Here is a 23,193-nt window from a genome sequence, read left to right as displayed (position 1 = left end):
CTTCTTGGGTCTACGGCCGGGCGACCCTAAAAACTGCCACCGCCGGGCACAAACACTCGTTCACTACACTATACAAGTACCAAGTACATGCAGGATAATCATCTACCGCAAATTCAGTTGTATCATTAATACTAGCCACCAGCAGCCATGAGCGGAATAAAATAGCTATAACTGTAACGGAAGGCGGGGGAATAAAATTCAATCTGTTCCATAGTTGCGCCTGAAGAACCCAACCCCAAACCCCAGAGCCAAAAGAGTAGACAGAAAGAAAAGCCACGAGAACACAGCGAGATATAGGAACAGAACCAGAGATTACCTGTCACTCAGCGCCAGTATCACATCGCCTCTCCTTCACTCCGCCACCCGGGGCACATTTGCCATGTCGACATGTGTTCTGTCGCATCAGGCCCCTTGCTCTCTTCTGTGCCTTGTCCAGCGCCTTACATTTCCTTGCGTTGCGCACGTGTTCCATCATCGTACTGAGATCGAAGCCTTGTGCTCGCGTGCTGAGCCGGTTCCACGTGCCGCTCATCATCTCCCTCGCTTCTTGATTCACCCGAAGCGTATGGCCCCGGAGTACAGAAGATGCGGCCAGAAACGGCTGTACGGCGTTGCGCCGAACAACCTCCGACAGCTGTTTCGACCGGGCAAGAACTACCTCCTTGGTGCCAAACGAGATCTGGGAAGGGCTTCTCCCAAAGAGTTCCGCCTCTTGCCGAAGTAAATGGGCTCGCTTGACAACATCGCCCATCAACACCTGGACATCAGTGCACAGACGACCATACACTTCGGACAATCCCGTCTGGGCCGTGTTGAACTCCTTCATCAGCTGGGTACTGATAGCCTGCGCCGCCTGTTTCCAGTTTGCAATCTTCAGCCATGGTGTCCCAAAGTCCACGGACGTCGTCTTTTTCAGAGATGGTTTGGAGTTTGTGGTAATGGTGACATTCACGACGCCATATGCGTCTCCACGATCTAACTTCAGAGTGTATACTCCATCGAAGAGATGGGAAAGTTCGTATGGAAGCGGTTTGTCTCGTCTGTTCACCTCGACGCTGAACTTGGCATACTTCTTCCCCCCAGGAGACTTGCTGGGGGATTTAATCACCAGGTGGCAGTCACCCACGACCTGTATCTCAAAATCACCCGACTTCTCGTCTTGGTCGGCGATCGAAGCTGCCCCCCGCATCAGGTCTTCAAGCGAATTGCCGTAGGGTCGGCCGCTCAGAATCGGTGCTTGGACGGATGAGGAGGGTAGCAGGGAGAATGATGTGGGGTTCGAACCAGTGCCAGTAGCCATGGTATCCGAAGAGGATGATGTCGTTAGGTTCGAAGTAACATCCACGGGATCAAACTGGGAGAATCTCCACGCGCTCGTAATGAAAAAAGAAAGGCATACAAGCGCAAAAACAATCCAACTAGGCCGGCAAAAGGCTCCATTCGCCGAGTCCGGATCGCCAGTTATATAGGTTAGGCGGAGCTTCTTGCTCATATATCTTTCAATATCAAGAAGTATGGTACCCGCATCGGTGTCAGGCTTCTGGGCTATCACTTGGCGGGTTTTCTTTGGATACAGATTTGCTAGGCAAGCGAGGTTCCTGTTAAGCTGGCCCGGTGTGATACTTTCAAAAGTCTTGACATCGATTGGGAAGCGTCTCAGGACCGATGTCTTCGCGGTCAGAGGGTGCCGAGACTCCAAGCACATGTGGAGACTATGAGGGTTCAGAGGGACCGGTTCCCTGTTCATCTGCCAAAGTGGCCTCTCAGAGATGAACATAGTGGGGATGCCATGTCGCCCCATGAAGACTTGTGCCAACTTCTGGGTCCTCTCGGCGGCTGCAGTATCTGAGCTGGACAGGAAGATAATAGCAACGTCGGGCAGCATCCAGTCGGCGGAGGACGAAAGAGCATAATCACTGCCGGTCCAGAACGAAGTGCAAATTGGGCGATTCTTGAGATACAGGTCAATATCGCAAGGGTCATCAAAATCATCAAAGGCGGTGGCCTGCACGCATTCGTCTACGATGAGTTGGACGTGGATCGGAAGGAGTTCGGCAAAGTTGGCGACTGCTCCGGCGCCAAACGATGTTGGGACAACGTGATATCTGGAGGACTCCGTCGAACTACTTTCAGAGCCGCTGCCGGTACTTGCCACGAGAACATCCCCGATCTTGTCAAGAATGATGTTGCGAAACTCGGAGCTTCCGACATATAGCACCCGGAAAGGATTCTCAGTGTCGAGACTCTTCTTTGTCATGGTCTGCTGGACCGTAGCTGTCAAGATGCAGTTGTCGAGGACGGTGGGGATCTGAGCCTTGATTTCGGAGGCCTCTGTGCCTTCGAAGACGCGAATGGTTCGTTTGGAGTCGATGCGTTCGGCTTCTGGCCAACTCTCGGGCTCGGTGAATTCGATCGAGCCGGACGATTGACGGAAGGCGGCTTTCATGGTGAGGTTGCTGTCGTCGATGGAGCCTCCGATGTGAGGGAAAAGCGGGGGGATCTCCTGGGACTCGAAGATATTGCTCTTGGAGTCATACTGGTCTCCATAGGACCGTTCGTCCTCGTTCCCGTCGATCTCGCTGCCACTGTATCGCTCATCGAGACTTGCAACGTCTTCCGGGCCCGTCGGATCTATCAAGGACGCAACGTCGGTCTGCTCCGAACGAGTGCCGTCCTCTGAATGTACATCGGATGCACTCAGGGTAGCCCAGCTCTCGCTCAAAGACTTGTGGTCCGGCGGTGGGGTTGACGTCATATTGATCGGCCTGGAGTGAGAGAGCCACTCCTCCACGGAGCCGCTCAAAGGAGGGTGAGTGGGGTATCGAAGATGAGCAGTGGACGAGGCGGTAGAGAGGCGCCTGGTGGGGGGCTCTGGAGAGTCAGCCATGCTGCCAGTAGAGTGGAAAGATCATGGACGTGAGGTGAAGATGAAACGATCAAGCCAAGCCCGAAGATGCAGAAGCGGAGGGAGGAGATTCGATCGGAGACAAGACGCAGGAACAAGATAAACGGAAGCTGAGCGGGAGAATACGATAACTTCTCACAGGGAAGAAGCTGCAGACTTGAATCTTTGGTCAACAATGCACCGAACAGGGTTGGTTGTCAACCAACTTCAAGGTTGCTTGGGAGAGATGCCCGATGACGGGAGGGGATGGGTGGATGTGGGGAGAATGAACGGGTCTCGGGGACGGGCGGAACGAGGGTCAGGTGCCTTCTACCTCTTTTGTTTGTAGATAGATGATCAGTCAGAGAAGAGTAGGGATGGGAAGAAACGGAGAAAGTGGTGGGTTGAGCCGATACAGTCGAGAAGTAGAGAGATGGACGTCGAGGAGAGGGAGAGAGGGCAGAGAAGAGAAGAGAGAGAGAGAGAGGGGTTGACAGGGAGGGAGGTACGCAGGTAGAAGAAGGTCGATAGGCAGCCTTACAGGTAACTTCAGTGACTGATCAGAGCAACTGCCACACACCCGCGGGGGAGCGGCACATGACAACCTCCTCTCGGTTCCCACGCCTCTTCATGGGTTCTTTTATCTGGGCTATAGGAACCGGTATCGCGGAAGAGATGAACCTGCAGATGCTACGATCCCGGCGTTGGTCGATCCCTTCAAGGTTTGTTCTCCATCTTCGTGTACTCTGTACTTCTGACGTCGTCCTTGATAAGCCATGATCGCATACATTCTCCTATCAGGCCCCCACTAACCCAGAAAGAGCCTAGTGCTCATCTGCCTGATCTACATCCACCCATGATGTCCACCATCGCTAGCTATTCACAAACACGGTCACTTCAATTATTTGCGTGATTTCGGCTACCCGTCTCAGGATCTCAAAAATAAAACATATGTACATTTCATGATGACATATAGGAAGCGGGGGAGAGAGGGGGAGAGGGAAATGCAGGAAGAAGACTATTGAGTGTGAAGATGGGATAAGATGGGACAACGCAAGCCAGAGGAAGTCAAGTATGGGGCCACCAGACTGATCCAGATCCTTTCAGCGTCCAGTCTTCTTCCCTCGTCGACCCAGTGGCCACAATAGGCGGCAGAGCATAGGACCCTGCAGGAACCCTGTCGGGCCAACCAAGAAGCCTAATAAGTGCTGATACTTCCAGACCCCTGGACCGTCGTTGTGGGTGCAGGCACCGGCCATCCTCCGCGCTCAAACATGTATATGTATGTAGGAAATCTGATCGGCGGCAAGGAGTGTCTCGGGAGCAACGAAGAAACGAACGGCAGAGTGACGCTGCCCCGTCTCGAGGTCCTTCAGGATGGATCGCTTCGAAGAGACTGCGGAAATCCAAGTGAATCATACAAAGCACGCTAGATGAATTTGTCGAATATAGATGAGAATGGTGCACAACCATCTTCCAGGGCGCAGCCGTCAAAAACCGTTAGAACGCCGTCCAGAACCCCACAGCCAACAAACATGCAGGCTCAAGCAAACAACTCCAAGGGCGATCCGAGTAAATGCTCATAGTCGAACAAAGTAGGCACGGAAATGAGGAGGCGAAAGATTATACAGCGAACAATTAAAAAAAAATGTAAGCCCCAGTCTATGGGGATGCCCAACCTCCAGCAACCTCTACCCATTCGGCGAGACAGCTGCCCTGTTTGCCCTCGACGTCCACGATGTCTGTATCGCACCGGCATCTGCAGCCCACGCCGTTCTCTTTGACCGGATCGGCGTTGGCCCAGTACTCATCTTCTTCAATCCGCTCCTTCTCATCCTCCGTAGTCGTCTCGAGCCATGGGATGCGAGGCAGCTGGCGGGCGGGAGCATTGGCGGGACAGTGCTGGATCGTGGTGTGCCGGTAGCCGAAATCGCGGAAGTAATGGATATCGGAGGGAGACAGGAGAACCCCAGCGGCAAGAGAATGGATGGGTGCATCACCCCACTGCGGTGGTTGTTAGAAAAGAATCCCTCAGGGTAATTCAACAAGCCAGGTATAAGATAGCACGTACTCTCTCGGTCCAGAACCCACCGCTCCTGTCCATCATCTCAAAGAATTCTTCGTACTCCTTGCTGCGGAACCAGTCCAAGCGAGCGATTTCGAAATTACTCCAGAAATGACACATGTTGTACTTCTCGCCCTCCATGGCTTCGGGGTCGATATCAGGCACGGTATTTTCGCCAGGCTCGTTCTGCAAGATTTCTTCGGGGAGCTTGTCCTTGTTTTCTTCTGGCTTAGGCTCCTCTTCCTCCTCTGGCCGCTCAAGGAACATCTCCCACAGGCCCTTCGACTTGAGGTTGTGCTTTCGCTTGTACGCGGACGCATAGCGGAAGATGTTAGGGACGGTCTCACGCAGTTCCTTGACAGCGATTGTGAATCCGTAGGTCTTGTTCGCGTTGGCCATTTCGATAAAAGGGTCACTAGATATGTGTGAGTAGACGGGGTCCCAGAACAGATTTCACCAGGGCTGCCACTTACTAGGTGATGTCACAGAAATACTTGATCTCGGGCTCCAGACGCCAGTACCACTCGTACTTCATGAGCAGAGGGTGCTTGTAGAAGAAGCTGGCAGGACGTTAATAGATGCGAATCCGAGGAGGCGCCCGAAGAAACTCACCCAGAATAGAATCTACACATATGATGGTAGCTCTCCATGCCTCCATACATGATAGCAGCATCACCCTGCTTTCTGATACCCTCGCGGGCAACCTCATGGTCAACCCACTTGGGGTAACCCCACATAGTATCGTCGATCTTGCCAAACTCGACAGGAGCACTGGTGTAGTTCTTGACAGTCTCCTTGAATTCATCATCGAAGTCGCCATCATTCAGGAACACGTAGGGGTAGTGGAACCACCGGTTGAAGTGGCGTTCAATCGATTTGAGAGATTGCACCACACCGTCAATCTCCTTGTTTCGGGCGAGGACAACAAACGCCGCGTTGGCGCGGGGGCCTTCCACTTCCTTCTCGACAGCACGGCAACCCGGAGCGAAGACCTTGTCGTATTGCTCGCTGATTTTCCTGTAGAACGCCATGGAGTCAGCCAGGCTCATTGAGAGTGTCGGGAGAGGCCGAGAAAGCATACCTGATGGAGGGCGGCGTACCCGCCGGAATTAGAATACCCCCAGGCGACGAAGGATGTCGGACAAAAAGAAGGAGAACAAGGACTATTACAATGCATGGGAATAGTAAAACAAAGCCCAGGGGTATGGAGATGGATGAGTTGCCCTTCAGACGTATCCGCCGCCGAAAGAAAGCAAATCTGGAAAGATTGCGGCCCTTCTCACGCGACGAGTCATCTAGCGGCAAACTCGGCGAGGAGGGCAGCCATTTCGAAAGTCGTTGCTTCAAGCCCATGGGTGCAGAGTATCCGTGGACGAGACAGAGCACCGCTATCAAGATCCGATCAACGCAGACGAGGTCACCCGAGAGCCGGGTTTACTGTGGTCGAGAGCTCCCGTGATCGGACGAGGATTGAGCGTGAAGAGTCAGAGGTTCGCACGCGAATAACGATGAGGCACGAGCGCTTCGCGGATACCAACCACCGAATCGCTCCAAAGATATGAACAGCGGGATGAACGGAATGATTATTATAATCTCAAATGCCTGGGCAGGAAGTAGAAGAGACAATAGATGGGTGGTCCAATAGAAGAGAAAGAGAAGGGAAAAGGTGAACGAATGGCCCGGAGGAAAGCCTCCTTTCTCGAAACGATTTCCCTTTCAGTCGACCAGGGACAACTGAGGCAGGGAAACGCGGACAACAACGCAGGAGACCGAAGTCCTGAGTAATGAGGTCGAGGACGCCAATACTGTGGACGAGGTCATCAATCAAGACGACGTTGAGGGAGAAGACGGGGGGAACGGGAGTCGAGGCTGGCGGGAAGCGATTATGAGGTGAAGGCTCGAAAGGATATTTTGGGGATGGGGATGGGTGGAAGTTCCGCCAAGCCCAGGGAGGCGCAAGCGGCCATGGTCACGGTGTGGTAATCTTACCATACTCTCCAAATCGGGTCTCGCGGGTGTTGTGTCAGGGTACCGTCTGGTATTAGATACGGTATTTCTTTTTTTATCCGTTGGGTGGGATACTTGGACATTTTTTTTTTAAAAAAAATTATCATACTATTTGCAAGGCTTAGAATGACTACTCGGGATTTCAGTACCTAGGCACCTAGTATATAATGACCCTGTCAGAGTTGGGTTCGATTGGCATCATCATTTGTTCAAAGTAGAGCGAGTACCCTCCTGACATGGTCATAACCAGCTGGAGGAAGAGTTCTCGAAAGGAGGGCCGCAGGCTTTATGCCTCCTCCAATACAATGCTGACTATCTGATTTGTGACTTGACATGCAACACGCGTCCTCCTGTTGGAGCAAACGGTCGGCAGGGCTGTCAGTTGCTTACATATGTGATAGATAGAGCCGGTTTGAGTTCAGGATCAACGTGTTGATCTGACCCAAACGAGTCGATAAAGCAGATATCTGGACCCTTAACCCAGAAAGGAGATCGAAGGGATTCGCTTTCAAGTACCCCGTTTCTGCTCGCATATTATTGCGAGTTTTCCTAGTCAGAAGCAAAGACCCGCTAGGAGAATTTTCGGCAACCGATCACTCGCCAGGCTTCAGAATTAATCTATTTCTGGCTTCTTTGGGTCGAGATTAATAATAACAAGTGCCTGTTTGGTATGCTGCAGCAAACTTACGCGATTCGATTGATGATTATCTAACCCGTCGACGCTCGATGCAACGGTGGCTTGGTATTATTTACTGCTAACCTAGAATGTACCTGGGGAGCAAGCGAGATCCCTAAAATGAGAGGAATACAGCCTCCAAGTGACCGGGGTAGAGATAAAGCAGCCAAGAGATATGTACTAAGCCGAGATCCTTAGTCCCGTTGGTGGATAGTTATGATGTCTACGACTGTCATACTTGGAATAATCCATGCTGTGCAGGATGATATCAGCCGAATATCAACCGATGGGTCAAAGAATGCTACTAACAGGTTAAATAGTATGATAGAGAGGCCTACGTAGTACGCAAGTACTTGGAGTTGATTACCCTTTTTCGTAGGTGCAGGGCGGACTCGGGCCGACTATCCTGAACGGAGAAGTACCGTAGTACCTACAGTACCGTACTGTACGGTACTGAGAGCGGGACGGCCACGGGCACGGGTGAGACTGCTGGTAATACGGACCGGTAAATTTCGGTCAGGATGCATCGAGAACCCTGAAATGCCGCCCCACACGTGACCCTGGCGCGACGGGGATCTGTCAAGGTGGCCTTTTTTAGGCTTGACCCTGGATCAGGTACCTGTCTGTTGTTCACAGGTTCGATCTGGTGCATCTTGCTTTCATGAGCTATTGTTCTGTCTACCTTTCCTCCCCACAGTCCTTTGGACTTAACAGGCACTGTTTCCTCCCTGGAGGGTGTTGTTGGTTGGTTGGTTGGTTGTTTCCATTACGATAGGCAGGATGCAGGAGCCCACTTGGGTCTCGGCTTAATTGGTGGGTGGGAGCCTCGCGCTTAGGGTTGAATGTATGAATCATAACAATAATCAGAACGCAAGGCAAGATCTGGAGTACGGGGTAGGTCGTTCATCCAACTAGGGTTGGTGCAGTACGTGGCTCCCAGGACGACCAGTCTGTAGGTCCATCATGCATACAGATAATGTCCGAGACGTACGCAGGGGGAGTACGAGTAAATGACCAAGGACTGATCAGATGCCCCGGGGTTGGGTAGTCTGGGAGGATATTGGATGGTCATGTTCTATAACATCCTATGACGAGTTGAACCAATACCTATATATCCTGAAGCCATAGCCTGGATTTATTGGGATTCATAAATTATTTAAGAATGCTCCTCCGGACTAGCATAGTCCAAGAGTGAGTGACATGAGGATCTTCCTGAAACGTTCCATGGCGGCGTTAGTCCCGTTCAACCATAATTAATCGACCCAAGACGGTCATTCTTCTCCTGTCATCCTCGACGACACTGACAAAAACAGAGGAGGGCTTCCTAAAAGGGGGTTCTGTTTGGGCTATTAGCTTAACCAACTGGTGCTGGTACTTCCTCCTGATTTCTCTCTTCCGCCTCCCCCGGTTCCGGTCTCTCCTCTCCCATACTCCTTGCGACACAGCCTCTACAACCGCCTCCCTCAGCCCTCGACCTTGCTGCCTGCTTCCACCTCCCTCGTGCGCTACGCCAGGCTTCCGTTCCTATTTATGGAGGTTAACACCCCCCCGCCTTCGCTGTACATGCGCCGTCCGTCCAGATCTCTATAGACCTCATTTTCCTGGGTGGTGCAGCGTGGACTCTCCGGATAGCGTCGCGCACGCGCACTCGCCTCCCTACTGCAATTTTCCTCCCACCTGATCTCTAATCGACAGCTCGGAAAGCTCTGCCATGTCCACCGCGATGGATCCCCCCGGGCCAAGCTCGTGTCTGTCAACATCCGAGGGGCAGCATGCCAAAACTCCCGCGATCCAACTCCCCGATGGGACCGTCCAACACTCGTCTGTTCTACACCCTACTCCCCCGACCGCAGCTTATCGCAATGGCCACGTCAACTTGGATACCTTCTCGCCTGTCAACGAGAACGGAAGCTTTGAGTTCGATCGAGTCTTGAAGACCGGGAAGGTGCATCGTCGCGTGAAACACAAACATGTCAGTTGTCCAAAGAGAAAGCGCCGACCCTGTCTGCCAAGTTTTCCCCTGCTGATCCTTTCATTCCACTCCAGGCCTTCCGAGCCTCCTGGAAGCCCGCATATCTCGTCCTCCGACCGAACCTCCTCTCCGTGTATAAAGACGAAGAAGCCACCAGACTCCGAGCGTCCATCACCCTATCCGAGGTCACGGCGGTCGCCGCAGTCAGGTCTCCCCGGTCCAGTCGACAGCACGTTTTCGGGATCTTCTCCCCATCAAAGAACTACCGTTTTCAAGCCTCGTCGCAGAAGGATGCAGAGGACTGGGTCCAGCGGATCTGCCTCGAGACCCGCGTAGACGAAGATGAGGAAGCGTTACTCGCTATGTCGAAGAAGGGCAACACCGCGGTCCCCGACCGGCCACGCATCGATGACACCACCGACCATTCGGATATTGAGCCGCTGGGGAGGCCGAGTTCGCCGGAGTACGGGATGGCGCTGTCCCCGCGGCGCCTCGCCATCCATCAGGACTATTCGGGACACGATATCACCTCGTACTCGGAATGGTCCGACGGACCCGGAAGTAATACCAGTATTCCTCTAAGATCAAAGACTTCGATCCATCAACTCTCTGCCGGAGCCAGCGCGCAGTCTCCACCCTCGCGCGAAACCGCCCGCAGCAATGAACCTGGCGTTCTGCGAGATCCAGAGCGAGTTGTCTGTAATGGTTACCTGCAGTGTCTTCGGATCAAGGGTGGGGTGCGCCAATGGAAACGGCTGTGGGTAGTTTTGCGTCCGAAAAGCCTTGGCTTCTATAAGGATGAACAGGTACGCCCGTCTTTAGAGCACCAGGCCCCCACTTTCTGTGATTAGCGCGGGTTCCCGTTGTTCTCCCGCCGTTATTCCTGCTGCCTGGCGTGGAAGAGCCAGTTCACTGACCATTTCCAATCCAATAGGAATACTCTGCAATCAAGATCATTCCCATGTCCCAGGTGATCGACGCGGCTGAAGTCGACCCCATGTCCCGGTCCAAACTCTTCTGCCTTCAGGTCATCGCCGAGGAGAAGTCATATCGCTTCTGTACGACAGACGAGGAATCCCTCGCCAAATGGCTAGGGTCCCTGAAGAGCATCCTTGTCGCCCGCAAGAAAATGGAAACAGAGCCTGCGCCTGGTGCAGCAGCTGCGGCATGAGTATCTCGTGAACCATGATAGCCTGATCCCTCTAGCGGACGTTCTTCGTCGCTTGCACTTAATCTGTATTATCTTTATTAATTCTATTCTAATTCCTCTGTTGTTTCCTTCATTGTCATTACTTACATACCCTTGGCCTTGATGATATAGCCTTTTACTTTACTTCCCTATATTTTTCATCTCATTTTAAACCTGACTCTGATTCCGGCCTCCCTCTGCTGGTTTGCCTTATCTCCTAATCGATGTTTGAATATTGACTGGCACTGGTTTTCTCGGCGGCCACGGAGTGGAATGTACTTTTATTCTCTTCTCACGGCCCCTACGGCGCTTTCTTACATAATGTGTTAACATGTATCTTTCACCCAAATGTGAATAATTCGTATACTTGGGTAGTTATCTACACTGTTTATAATCAACGAAATCCGTAAAAGAAAGGATGCCTGGATGTCAGAATAATGCATATATATACATGAAGTAGCAATGTGCTAAGCTAAACCAAAACTTTCTATCGCTCTGTATCATCCCCCGGCACAGCACCATATCGCCCCGCGGAGGCTTCCTCCGCCTCGGTCTTCTGGCTCTCATGGTTGACGACCAAGAATGACAGGAACACGATGGTGGCTCCAACCCAATACAAGGCGCTTGCATATTGGCCCTGCAAGACAATCTGGCCAACCAGTGACAGCGGAATAGTCAGACTGAGCCCGACCGTCACGACAAGCGGGGTGGTGAGCAGCATGGCGTAGGCCCAGCAGATGTCGGAAAAGAAGGACGAGAAGGAGTTGACCTGGCGATGGAGATTAGCCAAACGCATCCGCATCAGGCGCGACGAAGGGGAACCCACCCAAATGATGGTCCAGACTCTGGATGTATCCGGCAGCGCAAACGGCTCAACCCCAAGCCAGTGGAGGATGAAGAAGCCAGGCCAGAGAAGAAAGACGTTGAAGAGGCCGACGAGCCCGAAGAACAGCTGCATGTTCACCCGGGATTCATCGCCCACTTGCTTCTTCAGGACGATCGTGTACACGCCGTACAGGACTGCGCTGAAGCCGGCCATCGCGTCTCCGAGCGCGATCTCGCCGGCTGATTTGTTCGGGAACGGGCTGCCGTTGTCGCCAGATCCCGGCTCCGGTCCAGAGAGGTCTACACGGGAGATGAGGATCATTCCGGTGAGCGAAGCAATCACGCCTGCGAGCTTGCGGACGGTGAATTTCTCAACGCCGATGGCTGCGCCGAAGATAAGGGTCCAAACCCCTGCCGTGATATGCGTTAGTTGTCTGGGTTCATGTGTGATGGGATGGTGTCTGATTTCTTACCGCTGGTCGAGGTCAGGATGGTGGTGCTCCCCACGGTTGTGAACTGTAGGCAAGCCATTGCGAAGTAGTTCGCCTGGTTATGAAGAGATTAGCGGGATGCCCAATGATGTCCCTGACTATCACCTACAGAAAACTATAACCGGGTTAGCGCTCGTCATATGATTTTCCTGGTGGGACCATAGGCTTACCCATAATAGACAGAACTCGAAACTCAACTTTGCCGTGGCCCTCAGGCCCAGCTTGGATGTATCGGCCGTGCTATTTAGTGCCGAACGCACACGGCCAGCATTCCATGTTTCAGGGTCGACAGGCCCGTCGTAGCTATCCCGGCCATCCGCGCTATGGCGTAAGATGCTTCGTGTCTCAGCGCTCGAGTCGTCAGCGTCGAGATGTCGCAACAAGTCACCGAGGGTGCGGACGTGAGAGAGTCTGTTCGCCCGCCACAGTCTCCAGACACGACCCAAGACTATCGTGAAGAGAGGAAGGATAAATAACGAGGTGTTGATGTAGGTCACGAAGAACGGCTTGGAGTAGGTATCGTCGGCAAAGATCGTCTGCAACGAATGAACCGTTAGCGGTTTGATTGGGATCCTCAGTCGTGGGCCTGTCAGATACCTACACTGGCCAGAAAGTTCGAAGCAGTCCACAGTACCACCACAATCAAAAGCAGACAGATTCCGAGCGTGCGCCTTGCGACACCGCCCGGCATTGAGTCGGTGGACTTGGGAGCGTCGTCCATTGGAGCGAAACTTGTTTAACAGTTGGGTCGATCGGTTGTACACATGCCAACAATTGCTCAGGGTTGGGTTACCCTGGAGGGTTCAGGACCGTGTTAATGACGCCCGATGAGCATGTAGCACAGGTGGGAGAAAGGCGAGACAGCCGACTACCGCAGGTGATGAGGGAGACGAAGTATCATGGGACAGGTGGTGCATGGAAGCAAGGGAGAGAAGAAGAGGGAGTTGTCGCACCGCATCGGGAGTTCCTCCGCGATAAGCGTTCCTACTCTGTCGCCCGCCAAGCATCACGAGATCCGCCGTCGTGGACACGCAATTAATTCCCGCTGCATCGGATTCATCAAGGAAATGACATATCATTCCTGACTCCTCAAAAGGAAATACGCGCTATATTCAATTAAAAGGGTCTCCGATGGCTATGGGATATGATAATCCCACGCGATCCGAAACCCACAGGGCGATAAGATATTAAGCATTTGATACATGCGGAATTCCAAAGATTCATGGGACAACGCCATAAGACCGTCCTCCAAATCTCAGCTCACGGGGACTAAGAGTCTACAGCAAAAAGCAGAAACCTGAGCAAATCAAGGCACGAAGATGCAAATCATTGGAAAGACGGGGCTTTCACTAGGGTATCAACAGGCACATCCGTCGCGATCGCTGTCTAGGTGGATGTTGATGGGATCGCTGAATTCACCGCTATATTCCTCGGCTTCTTCCTGAGCCAAAGCACTCCGAGCGATGACTTGACTTTGTCAGCTGATAGACACAAAAGTAACGGTAGTAAAATGGTCTTACCTTCGAAGGCCTGTTCGACGTTCACTGCTTCCTTGGCGCTGGTCTCGAAGTAAGGAATGTTGCCTTTCGATTGGCAAAACGTCATAGCTCGCTTCGAAGAAATCATGCGCTTGTTTTCTTCGACATCAATCTTGTTCCCAATCACAACCTGGATACCGTCAGTATCGGAGATGACGCATATGGAGTGTAAGGCGACATACGAAGGGAAAGCTCTCTGGATCCCTCGGGCTTGCCTGGATGAGGAACTCGTCACGCCAGCTATCCAGGGCCTCGAAACTCTTCGAGTTGTTCACATCGTATACTAGAACACAGCAGTCGGCTCCGCGGTAGAATGCGACTCCCAGGGACTGGAAGCGTTCTTGGCCAGCCGTATCCCAGATCTGCGACTCAGAGTTAGTTTCTGCGGCGCGCTGTATCTTGGCTTAAGACTGTCCATGCACATCCGGGGGTACCTGCCTGCATCGTCACCAGACGGTCATCAACCAGGACTTCTTTTGTGAGGAAGTCGGCGCCGATGGTCGCCTTGTAGCTGGCACTGAATTTCTTGTTGACATATTGGTTCATCAAGCTCGTTTTACCGACACCACTATCGCCCAGAATGATCACCTTTAGATGCAACCCCGTTAGCAAGAGAACAGACGATTTTAACTAAGTCTCTGGGACCGTGCCCACAAATACGGAGCGGGTGATCCGTTCCAGCTGCTTCTATAGAGACATATTCGGGACATGATAATGACAAAGGCGGCTCACGGGGCAAAAAGTGCTGTGGTGGGAGACTCTACCTTCAACAGGACCTTCTTCCGTGACGACATGGCTGTGGAGAGATAAGGCGAGATGTGAGGCGCGGGCGAGAGTCTGGTAGGCAGGAGGGAGAGGGTTATAATCGAGATACCATATAGCGAGTAACTCAGTACCTCCAAGGGTCGTGTTAGTAGACAAAGCAGAATATGGGATAAGGGGAAAGTACCTAGGCAAGAGGAGAAGTTGGATCAGGTTGGATGGTGAGGAGCTAGCGGAGACGGCTGGTTTCGATGATGCATGCGCCGCCGCAACAGGGAGGGGAGGCGGTCAACCAGGCGGTGTGCCTGAGGTCCACCACCAGATGAGATCATCTTCAAGTCACCATCACCCATCAGCACGCTCTACTTCTCCTTACGACTCCCTCCTTGATTGTGGCGAGGGGTTGTGCATGTCCTCGTTGCCGGTTCCTCCGACTCACGCATACTTGTCTCTGAATCGTATTGACATCTGCGCCACAATGCCTTCGTGCCCCGTCTAAAACAGCGCGAAACCCGTGATCCTCAGTTAATTAGATGGCCCACTGGAGGGAGGAGTACTCCGCCGCGTTGGCGGCTAGAGATCGGCGAGAGAAAGCTAACATTGCACTCTATGACGCCTGTATGGCCCAGACATTGCTCTCTGGATTTTCAGGCAGAGACCTGAAATCAGGACACCAATCCGACTAATCGCCCGTCTGCTATAGATACTCGGCTCGCCGACCGGACCGCACCAACCCAGACCCAAACGGTGGCTCCTCACTCACCTCCTGCTACCCCTTCAGCATCAGGGACCAAAAAGCAATCTGCTGGAACAACAAGCCAGTCGCTACAGGAGGCCTTAACCGCAACTCGTGCAGACCTGTCGGAGGCTCAGCGATCCCGATCAGAGCTCCAGGAACAGCTCTCGCGGGCGAACGCGGAGTTGGAAAAACTACACAAGAGAGGCACCCAGGATCAGCGGCGTATAAAAGTACTGCAGTCTGAAATAACGCATCTGCAAATGCGCCTGAAGGACTTGGAGGAAGAACTCAGAAGGAAAGCGAAATTGCTGGACGTAAGTTGTATCTCTCGGTCGCATCTCATCTCCCTAACTGGACGGTGTGCAGGATTTCCAAGACGAAATTGCCTCTTTACATCTTCAGCTCAATATGGCAGAAGAGAGATCCAACAAGTACCAGCGAGAAAATCAAGAGCTTGTTGATCGCTGGATGGCTAGAATGGGCGAGGAAGCAGAAGCTATGAATAACGCATCCAAATTCTCATGAAGTTCACGTGCATGCATCATTTGGCCGCTACTGATATCAACGCTTTTTACAACGGAAGACAGCATCCTGCCAAGTGATACGTTCTAGCCCACTATGCATACTATGTATAAGATACCCATTTTATTTACAGCGCGGTCGAATCAAACGCGGGCCTTACCAAAGCATTGTTTCGCATGGTGTATCAATTAAACGTGAGGATCAAAGGATTGTTGAGGAAACACCGAGGATAGCGTAAGCACAGACATCCCGGAGGATCGTAACAGGTCGATGAGGAAAGTTTGTACAAAAAAGTGGTGTCGTGCCTCGAGTCATAGGATGGCGTCGGGATGCACTTCTGGTATGCATCAAAGAATGCGATATATACTAGTCTAGAAGATATGCACGGCCAGACTGCTCAAGATGTGTACTCATCCACTGAAGCCCTTGGGATAGTTTCAGGCGCACTAGCTCACCCTAGACTCTCCGCAAATGCTTTCAGCCTCGAGCTGTCTTTGGTGGCGATGAAATATGTGCCGCCAACATCGGTCCAACTCACACTATTGGACCAATAGTTTCTTTGCTTGACCTTCAGAAGGTTGATAGGAGAGTTGAGATTCCGTGACTGGATTTTGTGACCAGCCGGGACGAATGATTTTAGGGAGACAATTTGGCAGCCCTCTTTCATATCCAAAAAGTGGTTGACCAACTCGGTGTTGAGCTGTGGGGTGAACGCCTGGTTGTTGATCAGGACAACGTCGGCGCGTTTGAGGACGTCGATGACGCTCTGCTCTTTCAAGAAATCGCCCCTCACTAGCTGAGTCTTACCAGGGGCGATTCCCCAGAGCCGGCATCGGGCCTTGAACTCAGCCTGTTGAAGTTCGGCAAGCTCACATGCGTTCTGCATCATTTCGCAGCCCCAACTCTCACAGCCGATTTCCAGAGCCGCCTGCAGAACAACATTGCCCACACCTGAGCCAAGGTCAACAAAAACCATGTCTGACTTCAGTTTTGTTTCCTTGAAGATTGTGCTTATGAAGCGTGGAAGGAGTTCTCCATATACATTGTCCGATCCATTTTCGTACTGGCGGAGAGACTCGACCCGAGGGGAGACGGTACGGGAGTATATCTGAGTCAGGATCCGCTCCACAAGAGGTAGCGACAGACGATGGGTCGAGTCCAGCTTCCTTGCAATAATCCCATCACGTCGCAACCGTTCGATGGCATTGTTGTAGTCCTCGACACCCTGGCGAAAGTCTGCCTCGGAGGAATGCGCCAGTGCTCGCCGAAGTTTTCGCTTTATTCCGGTTGTCTCATTGTTGAAGATATCGGCCTCCTCGTCGGGCACGTAATGCTGAGAAACGATGTCAATGACCTGGAAGATGTCGTCGAGGGGTCGGAAATCGTCCTTGTCCCGAGGAACGACAAGATTGTATCTGGGTAAAGACTGTCAGGAGAACATCTTTTGAACCGAGCATTGCATCATTCCATACCTTTCTCTCGGCGAATTGCTGGGGTACTGCAGGAGAATATCAGGTGACTGACCCTCCTCCCCGAATGCCGGCTTGAAACTCCCCGCCTTCTGAACAGAGGTAATATTCGCAGCATGCACCATAGGCAGCGGCTTGGCCTCTTCCTCCGAAAACGCCTTCAGTGAGCGCACTCGTCTTGCCAAATCGGGCTCCGCACTGTCCTCTGTCCTGGCACGTTTTCGCACTTCAAACGAGGTGTCCGTGTCGCTGTCATCGTCATCGCTCGATAGTCGTAGTTCCGGAGTTTGACGCTTTCGGCTTTGGGACGGCGTACCCAAACGTCGTTTCGCCGCAGAATGATCCGGTTCCCTCGAGACGGACCTACTTATCGACTCCCGTGCGCTTTTGATCTTCTCCGTCGGAGATCTTCGGGACGAGGAAGTCGGTGCTTGCGACGTCGATTTAGGAGGAGCGGGACGGGACTGAACGACTTTGCGGATTTGAGGCTTTTTCGGTTGTAGCGAATAGGCGCCACCTTTTTGGAGGTGGTCAAAAAAACCCATCGGGGGAGGTTCGGTGGGGGTTGGAGGGCGCAGTCTAATGGGACACAGCACGCGTTGGGTAGTTTGTATGGACAAGTGATGATAGGGGAAATAATGCGCTCGGAGGAGGATATGTACTGATATTGTGAAGGGATGCAAGAGAAAGAATATGCGCTCCCGACAAGCCCCCGATAGTGAACGAGACGAACGAGCGGGAGGGAAAGGAGACAGGAGGGTGGTACGAGTACGAGGCGAAGAAGAAGATGCAGCGAAAGAAAGCCGCCGCCGAGGCGGAACCAACAAAAACTCCCGATCAGATCCTCCGCCACTCCGGGTCGCGTGGGAGGGCTGACTCAGCCTCCCGTCCCATGGGATTGGATCCCCTACTCTACTACGGAGAAAGACCATGGATGTGCTCTTTACCTAAGATTCAACAGTGTGGTCTGTCCGCGCTGCGTGTTGGTGCCTCATATATCTTAGGCAGGCTATACCAAGATTCGTCCTAGGGCCAATTCTGAATTACAGTTACCCGGCGCTTTTATATACAGGTACTCGCCGCGTACACCGGATGAGTAGACCAAACATAGAAGGCCAATATGTAGCCTCGTGACCGTAGTCTATGATTTGATATCTCTTTGCTTACAGAAAGACGTACAATAGTGGGAGTTCTACTATAAACCATCTCCTAAAATGTTTTCAACTGCGATATTCAACATGGCTCAAACCAGTATACTACTCCAGGACATCGATTGGAACGTCTTTGTTGAGCAGCCTATAGTAAAGCAGAAGGTGATTCCAAGGATATAATAGAGCATCACATACTCTATATGAAGCGCCAAAGTATTGTTCTTCCTCTTTCTGTAATCGCCTTTGCTGACTCAATATCTGTTCCAGGTCTTCGTCAGAAACTTCACATAAACCGGATCGGTGGTTTGCTCGAGGTATGACTACCTTTGCAAAATCCTCGCCCAATTCCGAGCAAGAGCTCGAACGTCGCTTACTCCACCCATCTAGAGACCGAACATCTCCCTGTGACGGGGTTAGACGATCCCTGCTACGCCCCGCACTAAAGCACTAATTGTGCTTTAACGTGATTGAGGAATGGTTAATGAACCCCTCCATGCGTAACCACGCATTTCTGACAACAATTGGCTGACACCAATATGTTCAACGACAGCCAGATGGCTCTGCTATGGGGCCGGGCAATTCAGCAATACGAAGCGACCACCCAGGCGAGGTCAAAAGCGTCGATGCCTTACTCGATACAATCGGCAAAAACAACGAATCGTTTTCAGCTTTCCGTGAGAAAAACAAGCAGCTCTACAGCGTGCTCAGGTATGCCTTAATGCCTGTTGAGAGGGCGAGCGACTTGGCATCCAGCGGGGCAGCCATGGCTTTCCCACCAAGTTCGGTCATTTTTGCTGGAGTACAATGTCTCATTAACGCTGCCCATGGTGTCTCGGAGAGGTACGATACAATCATGGACTTGATGTTGACCCTCAAGGTACGAGCGCGCAGATCAAGCCATGACAGACAAATCTTGCTATAAACATCACTGCGATATGTGACTAATGTCGAAAAACAGGACTTCACAGCACACTTAGACACTCATCTGCAGCAGGAAAAATCTCAGATAACATGGGAATGAAGCTTTCTGAGATTTTAACGGCCTTGTTTGAGGTATTTGCTTTGGCGCAAAAGGAAATCAGACGCGGCCGTTTGCGCACTTACGGGAAGACTTTATTGTTGGGGAGTGATGGAGTAAGCTCAGCAGTGTCTAAGCTTGGGAGACTGGTCGATAGTGAAACAGAGCTTGCTACTGCAGATATTTTGTCTCAGGCAAAACAAATGAATGCCAAACTGGACTCTATCCAACCCATTATGTACAGGCTATGTGGCACTGTACATGGATAATGACACCCCCGAGGATAAATAGAAAAGGTATGGTCAGTCGTTAGACCGGCTTGCCCAGGGTTTGCCTCCAAGCGACTCTCCAGACACGAATCACCACGGAAGCCGCACAATTGCAACAAGCCCATGATCTAGGCCAAGAAGCCCCCGAGCATGCCTAGACCACCTGGTGTGCTGCGAGTCACCGAGCTCCATACGTCACAACACCACAACTGACCAAGGCAAAGGAGGCGAGACTAGGAAATCAACGTGCTTTGGCCTAGTCACTGTCCCAAACATCTTCGAGCACCCACGTTGGGCTTTAGGATGCCGCTGTCACGTCGTTGACCGCACAATCAGCTCATCAACCTTCCATGCTACCAGCGAAGACCTATGAATTCTGTGCCAAATAACGCGGATTTTCTGATCTTGCAGTGTCCTTCCTGATAACCGTAGTATATAAAGCGAACCGCCTGCCACATATCACAGTCACATTAGTTTTATCTCTTTCCCCTACTCAGTCAAACAGGATTATTAGATAACAGTTCGAGGAGCGACGCGAGAAGTCAGGAATTATGTAAGGCAAAGGGAGTGGTGGAGTGCAGAACACGGAAGGACCGGTGCAATAGCAGAAATGCCTTTAGTTGGTTCCAGCCAAGAAGTCGTCAAAGAGTGAGAATTACAGCGATGAAAGTTGTGCTCCTTCTGGGGGCAGAAGTAATTCACCGTGACCGCAGACTACGGAGTAGGTAGACTTCATCTCTCGAACGTTATACGATCAAAGTCAATCTACATTCTCGATAAGACTGCTAACGGGCAAGACAACGAGTTGCTTTCCAATCCACATACCTTTTCCAAGCTCATCACCTCACTATTTGATGTGGGCGGTTGTGTATAGACCGTCTGACTCGTGTTTTTGGTACACATTTGGGGCTTTCGCTGCGTCTTACTTTCAATCCGGGTGTCCCAGGCCGGGAAAATGGTGGATGCATCTCTCTCACAGCGACAACTGAAGATTCAGAAGCTGCACGGATCCCATTGCTCGATTGGCATCCATTGGACGGCTCTTTAGTCTTGAATCGCGCACCCAAGCGTTGCAAACCAAGGTTAATGTCGTCCGGATGGATGCAGCATTCGAAAAGAGCCGGTTTTGACTTTTCCTTTTCGACTTTCTTTAAAGCGCTTTCAAGGTCGCCGAGAGTCCGTATCTGCATTGAAGTAATGGCAGAATCCGTGTCGACCATATCGTAATCCGTCGCCCATGGATTATTATTTGGACAATGCGTCTGGTTCGAGAACATCCGAGCTAGGGCAGAGTAGTTCCAGTTCGCGATATAGTTATAAGGCCCGTCATTGATCACGATCTATAGCCGCCTGTTAACATCCTTAAGAACGGTATTCCCCTCCGGCATCACTGACCTCTGTTCGGTATCCAAGGTTGTTGAATATAAATATGATCGGGTTCGCTTTCATGCGAATGATCGTACTCAGCTCTTGAGCTGTCATCTGGAACGCACCGTCACCAATCATAACAATCGTTCGTGCATCAGGACGGGCTAATTGGCATCCAAGGCTTGCGGGCAATGACCAGCCAATCGATGCATAAACCACCTGTGCGTGATAGTGACATCCAGAGGGAAGATTTACTTCCTGAGACGTGAACCACGTTTCACCTGTATCGGCAATCAAGGTGTCATTCTCATTCAGTAAATTCTGAATGCCATCTACGACACTGCGTAAGGTCACCGGTGACTCGGGGGCCATGAGGTCTGCTCCAGGGTTGACTTCCGTCACGTCCTTGCATGCTGCCAGTTCATGAACTGTTTGGTCGTTTGGCTGGAGCTTCGACTCAACAAGCTGAGAGATCAGAAGCTCTAAATTAACGTTACTGTGCAACCCATTGGGCAGCCGCACACTATCGTGCTGAAGGTCGATCATCCGGTTCCCTTCTTTGTCCAGATTAATCGATCCTAGGCTGTGGAGATCACACCACCGACCACCCACACTAACCCAGAGATCAGACTCGCGGAATACCTTCTCAGAATCAATATTCAGCAGAGTCGGCCACAAACATCCAGCAAATTGGGGATGTGATTCAGGGAAGATTCTCGCTTCCGGATGTACAAACACGGCACAACCAAGCTTCTCAGCAAACGCCGCGATAGTCCTCGGCGAGCAGCTCAAATGAGCCAGTCGGCCAATTAGAAGCACTGGTCTCTGCGCAGCATTCCAACTCTCCGTGATAGCTCGCGTCGCAGCCTCCGTATCCGCCGGTGGTGTTGGAGGCTGCTTCAGAACTAGAGGAGCAGGGAGTTGGCCCGGAACGAGACATGGCTTGTGCACCAGATCATTCGCCACCTCGATGTATACTGGCCGCGACTCCCGGAGGCATGTCAGCAGCGTTTCATCCAGGACGTTTAATGCCGTCTCGATGTTAGACACCCGGACCGCTGCCGCAGTAACCTCGCTGTAGGCATGGAGGCCTATATCTTTCTTTTCCTTGCTGGGAGTGTGATGGAGAAGCTGCTTTTCTGTTGATAGAAGATGGGAGTCAGGGCATCCTGAGATCACTATCACGCGTAGATGTTCGGAGTATGCTCCGGCGATGGCATTTAGCACGGAAAGGCCACCAACAACGTATGGCACGATTGCAACTGCAATGTGGTTGCTTGAGGCACGTGCATACCCATCTGCTGCATATCCAGTGTTCAGCTCGTTGCAACACCCCACCATCTTCAAGTTATCATTTTCTAGGAGGGTGTCCAGAAGGAATAGGGCTGAATCGCCTGTGGATTGCTGTTAGTGACCGCAGAATCTTGAAAGTAGAAGTGGGGTAGATACCAGGGACTGTGAAGAAATGTTGCACACCAAGCTCTTCAATCCTATAAGACAGATATCTCCCGAAGTTGAAATGGGTTAGGTGAACGTGGGGAGCTTTAGGAGGTTCAGCTTGAGGTCGTCCCCAATTTCCTGTAAGAGTAGGCTTTGCTAAGGCAATTCTCGCATGGCGTGGTCCTATACAGTGTGTCTCAGTTAATAACAATTCAGAGATAGAAAACAATGTATGTCATCAAGGAGATAAAGGAGACAGTTCGAACACCCATACCTGAGCTTCCATTGCAAGTTGTGCTATCTTCCTGCAGCGAAGCTGGCATTTTGAATTATGTTATCCTTAGTTATTTGAAACCTCAACGTTTACCATGAACGATATGCTTCTCAAGGGTGCAGCTGCTACTTTGATCTTTTATAATCGTTAGACAGAAAATTTATTGTAATATAATATGTCATTCTTCTTATCACCGACTCTTCTTGATTCTCTTACCGTGGAACCTCTCCACCCAGGAAAGTTGTACAGGCTTGTGTATCTCCCAAAAGACCAAGAGATGCAGGAAGGTGGGTCGCGCTTTGGGTATATTCGGTTTGCTGCCACTAATCATCGTTGATATCATAAAGTGCCAGTGTAAATTTTACCGTTCCACTACCAAAGATCGCCTCCACTCCTAGTGGTACGGTATAGTCCTATCCAGGGCTATATCTGGGCCCTAAACGTACATGATACCTTCGATTCTCAACGACACCGAATCGCCTCTGAGGCGTCAAACAGGAAGTGTAGTAATCCGTCATGTATGTATCTATCAAA

General features: G+C 51.6%; 8 protein-coding genes across 8 annotated transcripts; 2 read left to right on the top strand and 6 right to left on the bottom strand.

Moving 5' to 3' along the window:
- Positions 1 to 26: 26 nt before the first annotated feature.
- On the bottom strand, positions 27 to 3,274 carry BDV59DRAFT_98672 (uncharacterized protein). Its single transcript, XM_073697463.1, has 2 exons — positions 3,219 to 3,274; positions 27 to 2,869 (listed from the first exon to the last, which is right to left on the bottom strand). The coding sequence occupies exon 2, from the start codon at positions 2,753 to 2,755 to the stop codon at positions 320 to 322; it is 2,436 nt and encodes an 811-aa protein (XP_073544996.1). The 5' UTR covers positions 2,756 to 2,869; positions 3,219 to 3,274; the 3' UTR covers positions 27 to 319.
- A 1,177-nt stretch (positions 3,275 to 4,451) lies between these two features.
- Positions 4,452 to 6,422, bottom strand: BDV59DRAFT_98681 (glycosyltransferase family 15 protein). Its single transcript, XM_073697464.1, has 5 exons — positions 6,031 to 6,422; positions 5,562 to 5,966; positions 5,423 to 5,509; positions 4,956 to 5,364; positions 4,452 to 4,888 (listed from the first exon to the last, which is right to left on the bottom strand). The coding sequence occupies exons 1-5, from the start codon at positions 6,300 to 6,302 to the stop codon at positions 4,547 to 4,549; spliced, it is 1,515 nt and encodes a 504-aa protein (XP_073544995.1). The 5' UTR covers positions 6,303 to 6,422; the 3' UTR covers positions 4,452 to 4,546.
- A 2,933-nt stretch (positions 6,423 to 9,355) lies between these two features.
- Positions 9,356 to 10,775, top strand: BDV59DRAFT_195165 (PH domain-containing protein; the record flags this gene model as incomplete). The annotated part of the gene is made up of 3 exons (XM_073692507.1): positions 9,356 to 9,604; positions 9,679 to 10,410; positions 10,539 to 10,775. 3 exons carry the CDS (start codon positions 9,356 to 9,358, stop codon positions 10,773 to 10,775), a joined length of 1,218 nt encoding a protein of 405 aa, XP_073544994.1.
- A 505-nt stretch (positions 10,776 to 11,280) lies between these two features.
- Positions 11,281 to 13,341, bottom strand: BDV59DRAFT_209852 (DMT family transporter; the record flags this gene model as incomplete). Its single annotated transcript, XM_073695469.1, has 5 exons — positions 12,711 to 13,341; positions 12,280 to 12,645; positions 12,092 to 12,164; positions 11,620 to 12,029; positions 11,281 to 11,562 (listed from the first exon to the last, which is right to left on the bottom strand). Exons 1-5 carry the CDS (start codon positions 12,828 to 12,830, stop codon positions 11,281 to 11,283), a joined length of 1,251 nt encoding a protein of 416 aa, XP_073544993.1. The 5' UTR covers positions 12,831 to 13,341.
- On the bottom strand, positions 13,331 to 14,753 carry rab7 (Rab family GTPase YPT7). Its single transcript, XM_073697461.1, has 6 exons — positions 14,597 to 14,753; positions 14,412 to 14,543; positions 14,086 to 14,235; positions 13,830 to 14,009; positions 13,630 to 13,777; positions 13,331 to 13,576 (listed from the first exon to the last, which is right to left on the bottom strand). The coding sequence occupies exons 2-6, from the start codon at positions 14,439 to 14,441 to the stop codon at positions 13,467 to 13,469; spliced, it is 618 nt and encodes a 205-aa protein (XP_073544992.1). The 5' UTR covers positions 14,442 to 14,543; positions 14,597 to 14,753; the 3' UTR covers positions 13,331 to 13,466.
- An 11-nt stretch (positions 14,754 to 14,764) lies between these two features.
- On the top strand, positions 14,765 to 15,897 carry BDV59DRAFT_98556 (ATG16 family protein). Its single transcript, XM_073697459.1, has 3 exons — positions 14,765 to 15,027; positions 15,113 to 15,462; positions 15,515 to 15,897. The coding sequence occupies exons 1-3, from the start codon at positions 14,943 to 14,945 to the stop codon at positions 15,671 to 15,673; spliced, it is 594 nt and encodes a 197-aa protein (XP_073544991.1). The 5' UTR covers positions 14,765 to 14,942; the 3' UTR covers positions 15,674 to 15,897.
- dot1 (histone methyltransferase DOT1) lies at positions 15,866 to 17,915 on the bottom strand. Its single transcript, XM_073697460.1, has 2 exons — positions 17,143 to 17,915; positions 15,866 to 17,085 (listed from the first exon to the last, which is right to left on the bottom strand). Exons 1-2 carry the CDS (start codon positions 17,682 to 17,684, stop codon positions 16,122 to 16,124), a joined length of 1,506 nt encoding a protein of 501 aa, XP_073544990.1. The 5' UTR covers positions 17,685 to 17,915; the 3' UTR covers positions 15,866 to 16,121.
- A 2,317-nt stretch (positions 17,916 to 20,232) lies between these two features.
- BDV59DRAFT_195160 (thiamine diphosphate-binding protein) lies at positions 20,233 to 22,708 on the bottom strand (the record flags this gene model as incomplete). Its single annotated transcript, XM_073692506.1, has 5 exons — positions 20,233 to 20,291; positions 20,641 to 20,917; positions 20,973 to 22,339; positions 22,395 to 22,487; positions 22,660 to 22,708. 5 exons carry the CDS (start codon positions 22,706 to 22,708, stop codon positions 20,233 to 20,235), a joined length of 1,845 nt encoding a protein of 614 aa, XP_073544989.1.
- Positions 22,709 to 23,193: the final 485 nt, after the last annotated feature.

The sequence above is a fragment of the Aspergillus ambiguus genome, assembly GCF_047715705.1.
Source record: "Aspergillus ambiguus strain CBS 117.58 unplaced genomic scaffold BDV59scaffold_34, whole genome shotgun sequence".
In the NCBI taxonomy this organism is placed as follows: Eukaryota; Fungi; Ascomycota; class Eurotiomycetes; order Eurotiales; family Aspergillaceae; genus Aspergillus; species Aspergillus ambiguus.
The sequence above is the reverse complement of the archived record's forward strand: the minus strand, read 5'-3'. Positions and strand labels throughout refer to the sequence as shown.

Excerpts from the sequence above, each read along its gene's own strand:
- BDV59DRAFT_98672 (XM_073697463.1), bottom strand. The coding sequence starts at position 2,755 with ATGACGTCAACCCCACCGCCGGACCACAAGTCTTTGAGCGAGAGCTGG.
- rab7 (XM_073697461.1), bottom strand. The coding sequence starts at position 14,441 with ATGTCGTCACGGAAGAAGGTCCTGTTGAAG. Across the intron at positions 14,010-14,085 it reads ACCGTCTGGTGACGATGCAG|ATCTGGGATACGGCTGGCCA; the intron begins GCAGGTACCCCC and ends TCTGAGTCGCAG. Across the intron at positions 13,778-13,829 it reads ATCCAGAGAGCTTTCCCTTC|GTTGTGATTGGGAACAAGAT; the intron begins GTATGTCGCCTT and ends GACGGTATCCAG.
- dot1 (XM_073697460.1), bottom strand. The coding sequence starts at position 17,684 with ATGGGTTTTTTTGACCACCTCCAAAAAGGTGGCGCCTATTCGCTACAA. Across the intron at positions 17,086-17,142 it reads AGCAATTCGCCGAGAGAAAG|ATACAATCTTGTCGTTCCTC; the intron begins GTATGGAATGAT and ends GTCTTTACCCAG.
- BDV59DRAFT_98681 (XM_073697464.1), bottom strand. The coding sequence starts at position 6,302 with ATGGGCTTGAAGCAACGACTTTCGAAATGGCTGCCCTCCTCGCCGAGT. Across the intron at positions 5,967-6,030 it reads GGTACGCCGCCCTCCATCAG|GAAAATCAGCGAGCAATACG; the intron begins GTATGCTTTCTC and ends GGCGTTCTACAG. Across the intron at positions 5,365-5,422 it reads TATTTCTGTGACATCACCTA|TGACCCTTTTATCGAAATGG; the intron begins GTAAGTGGCAGC and ends ACACATATCTAG.
- BDV59DRAFT_98556 (XM_073697459.1), top strand. The coding sequence starts at position 14,943 with ATGGCCCACTGGAGGGAGGAGTACTCCGCCGCGTTGGCGGCTAGAGAT. Across the intron at positions 15,028-15,112 it reads CATTGCACTCTATGACGCCT|ATACTCGGCTCGCCGACCGG; the intron begins GTATGGCCCAGA and ends CGTCTGCTATAG. Across the intron at positions 15,463-15,514 it reads GGAAAGCGAAATTGCTGGAC|GATTTCCAAGACGAAATTGC; the intron begins GTAAGTTGTATC and ends GACGGTGTGCAG.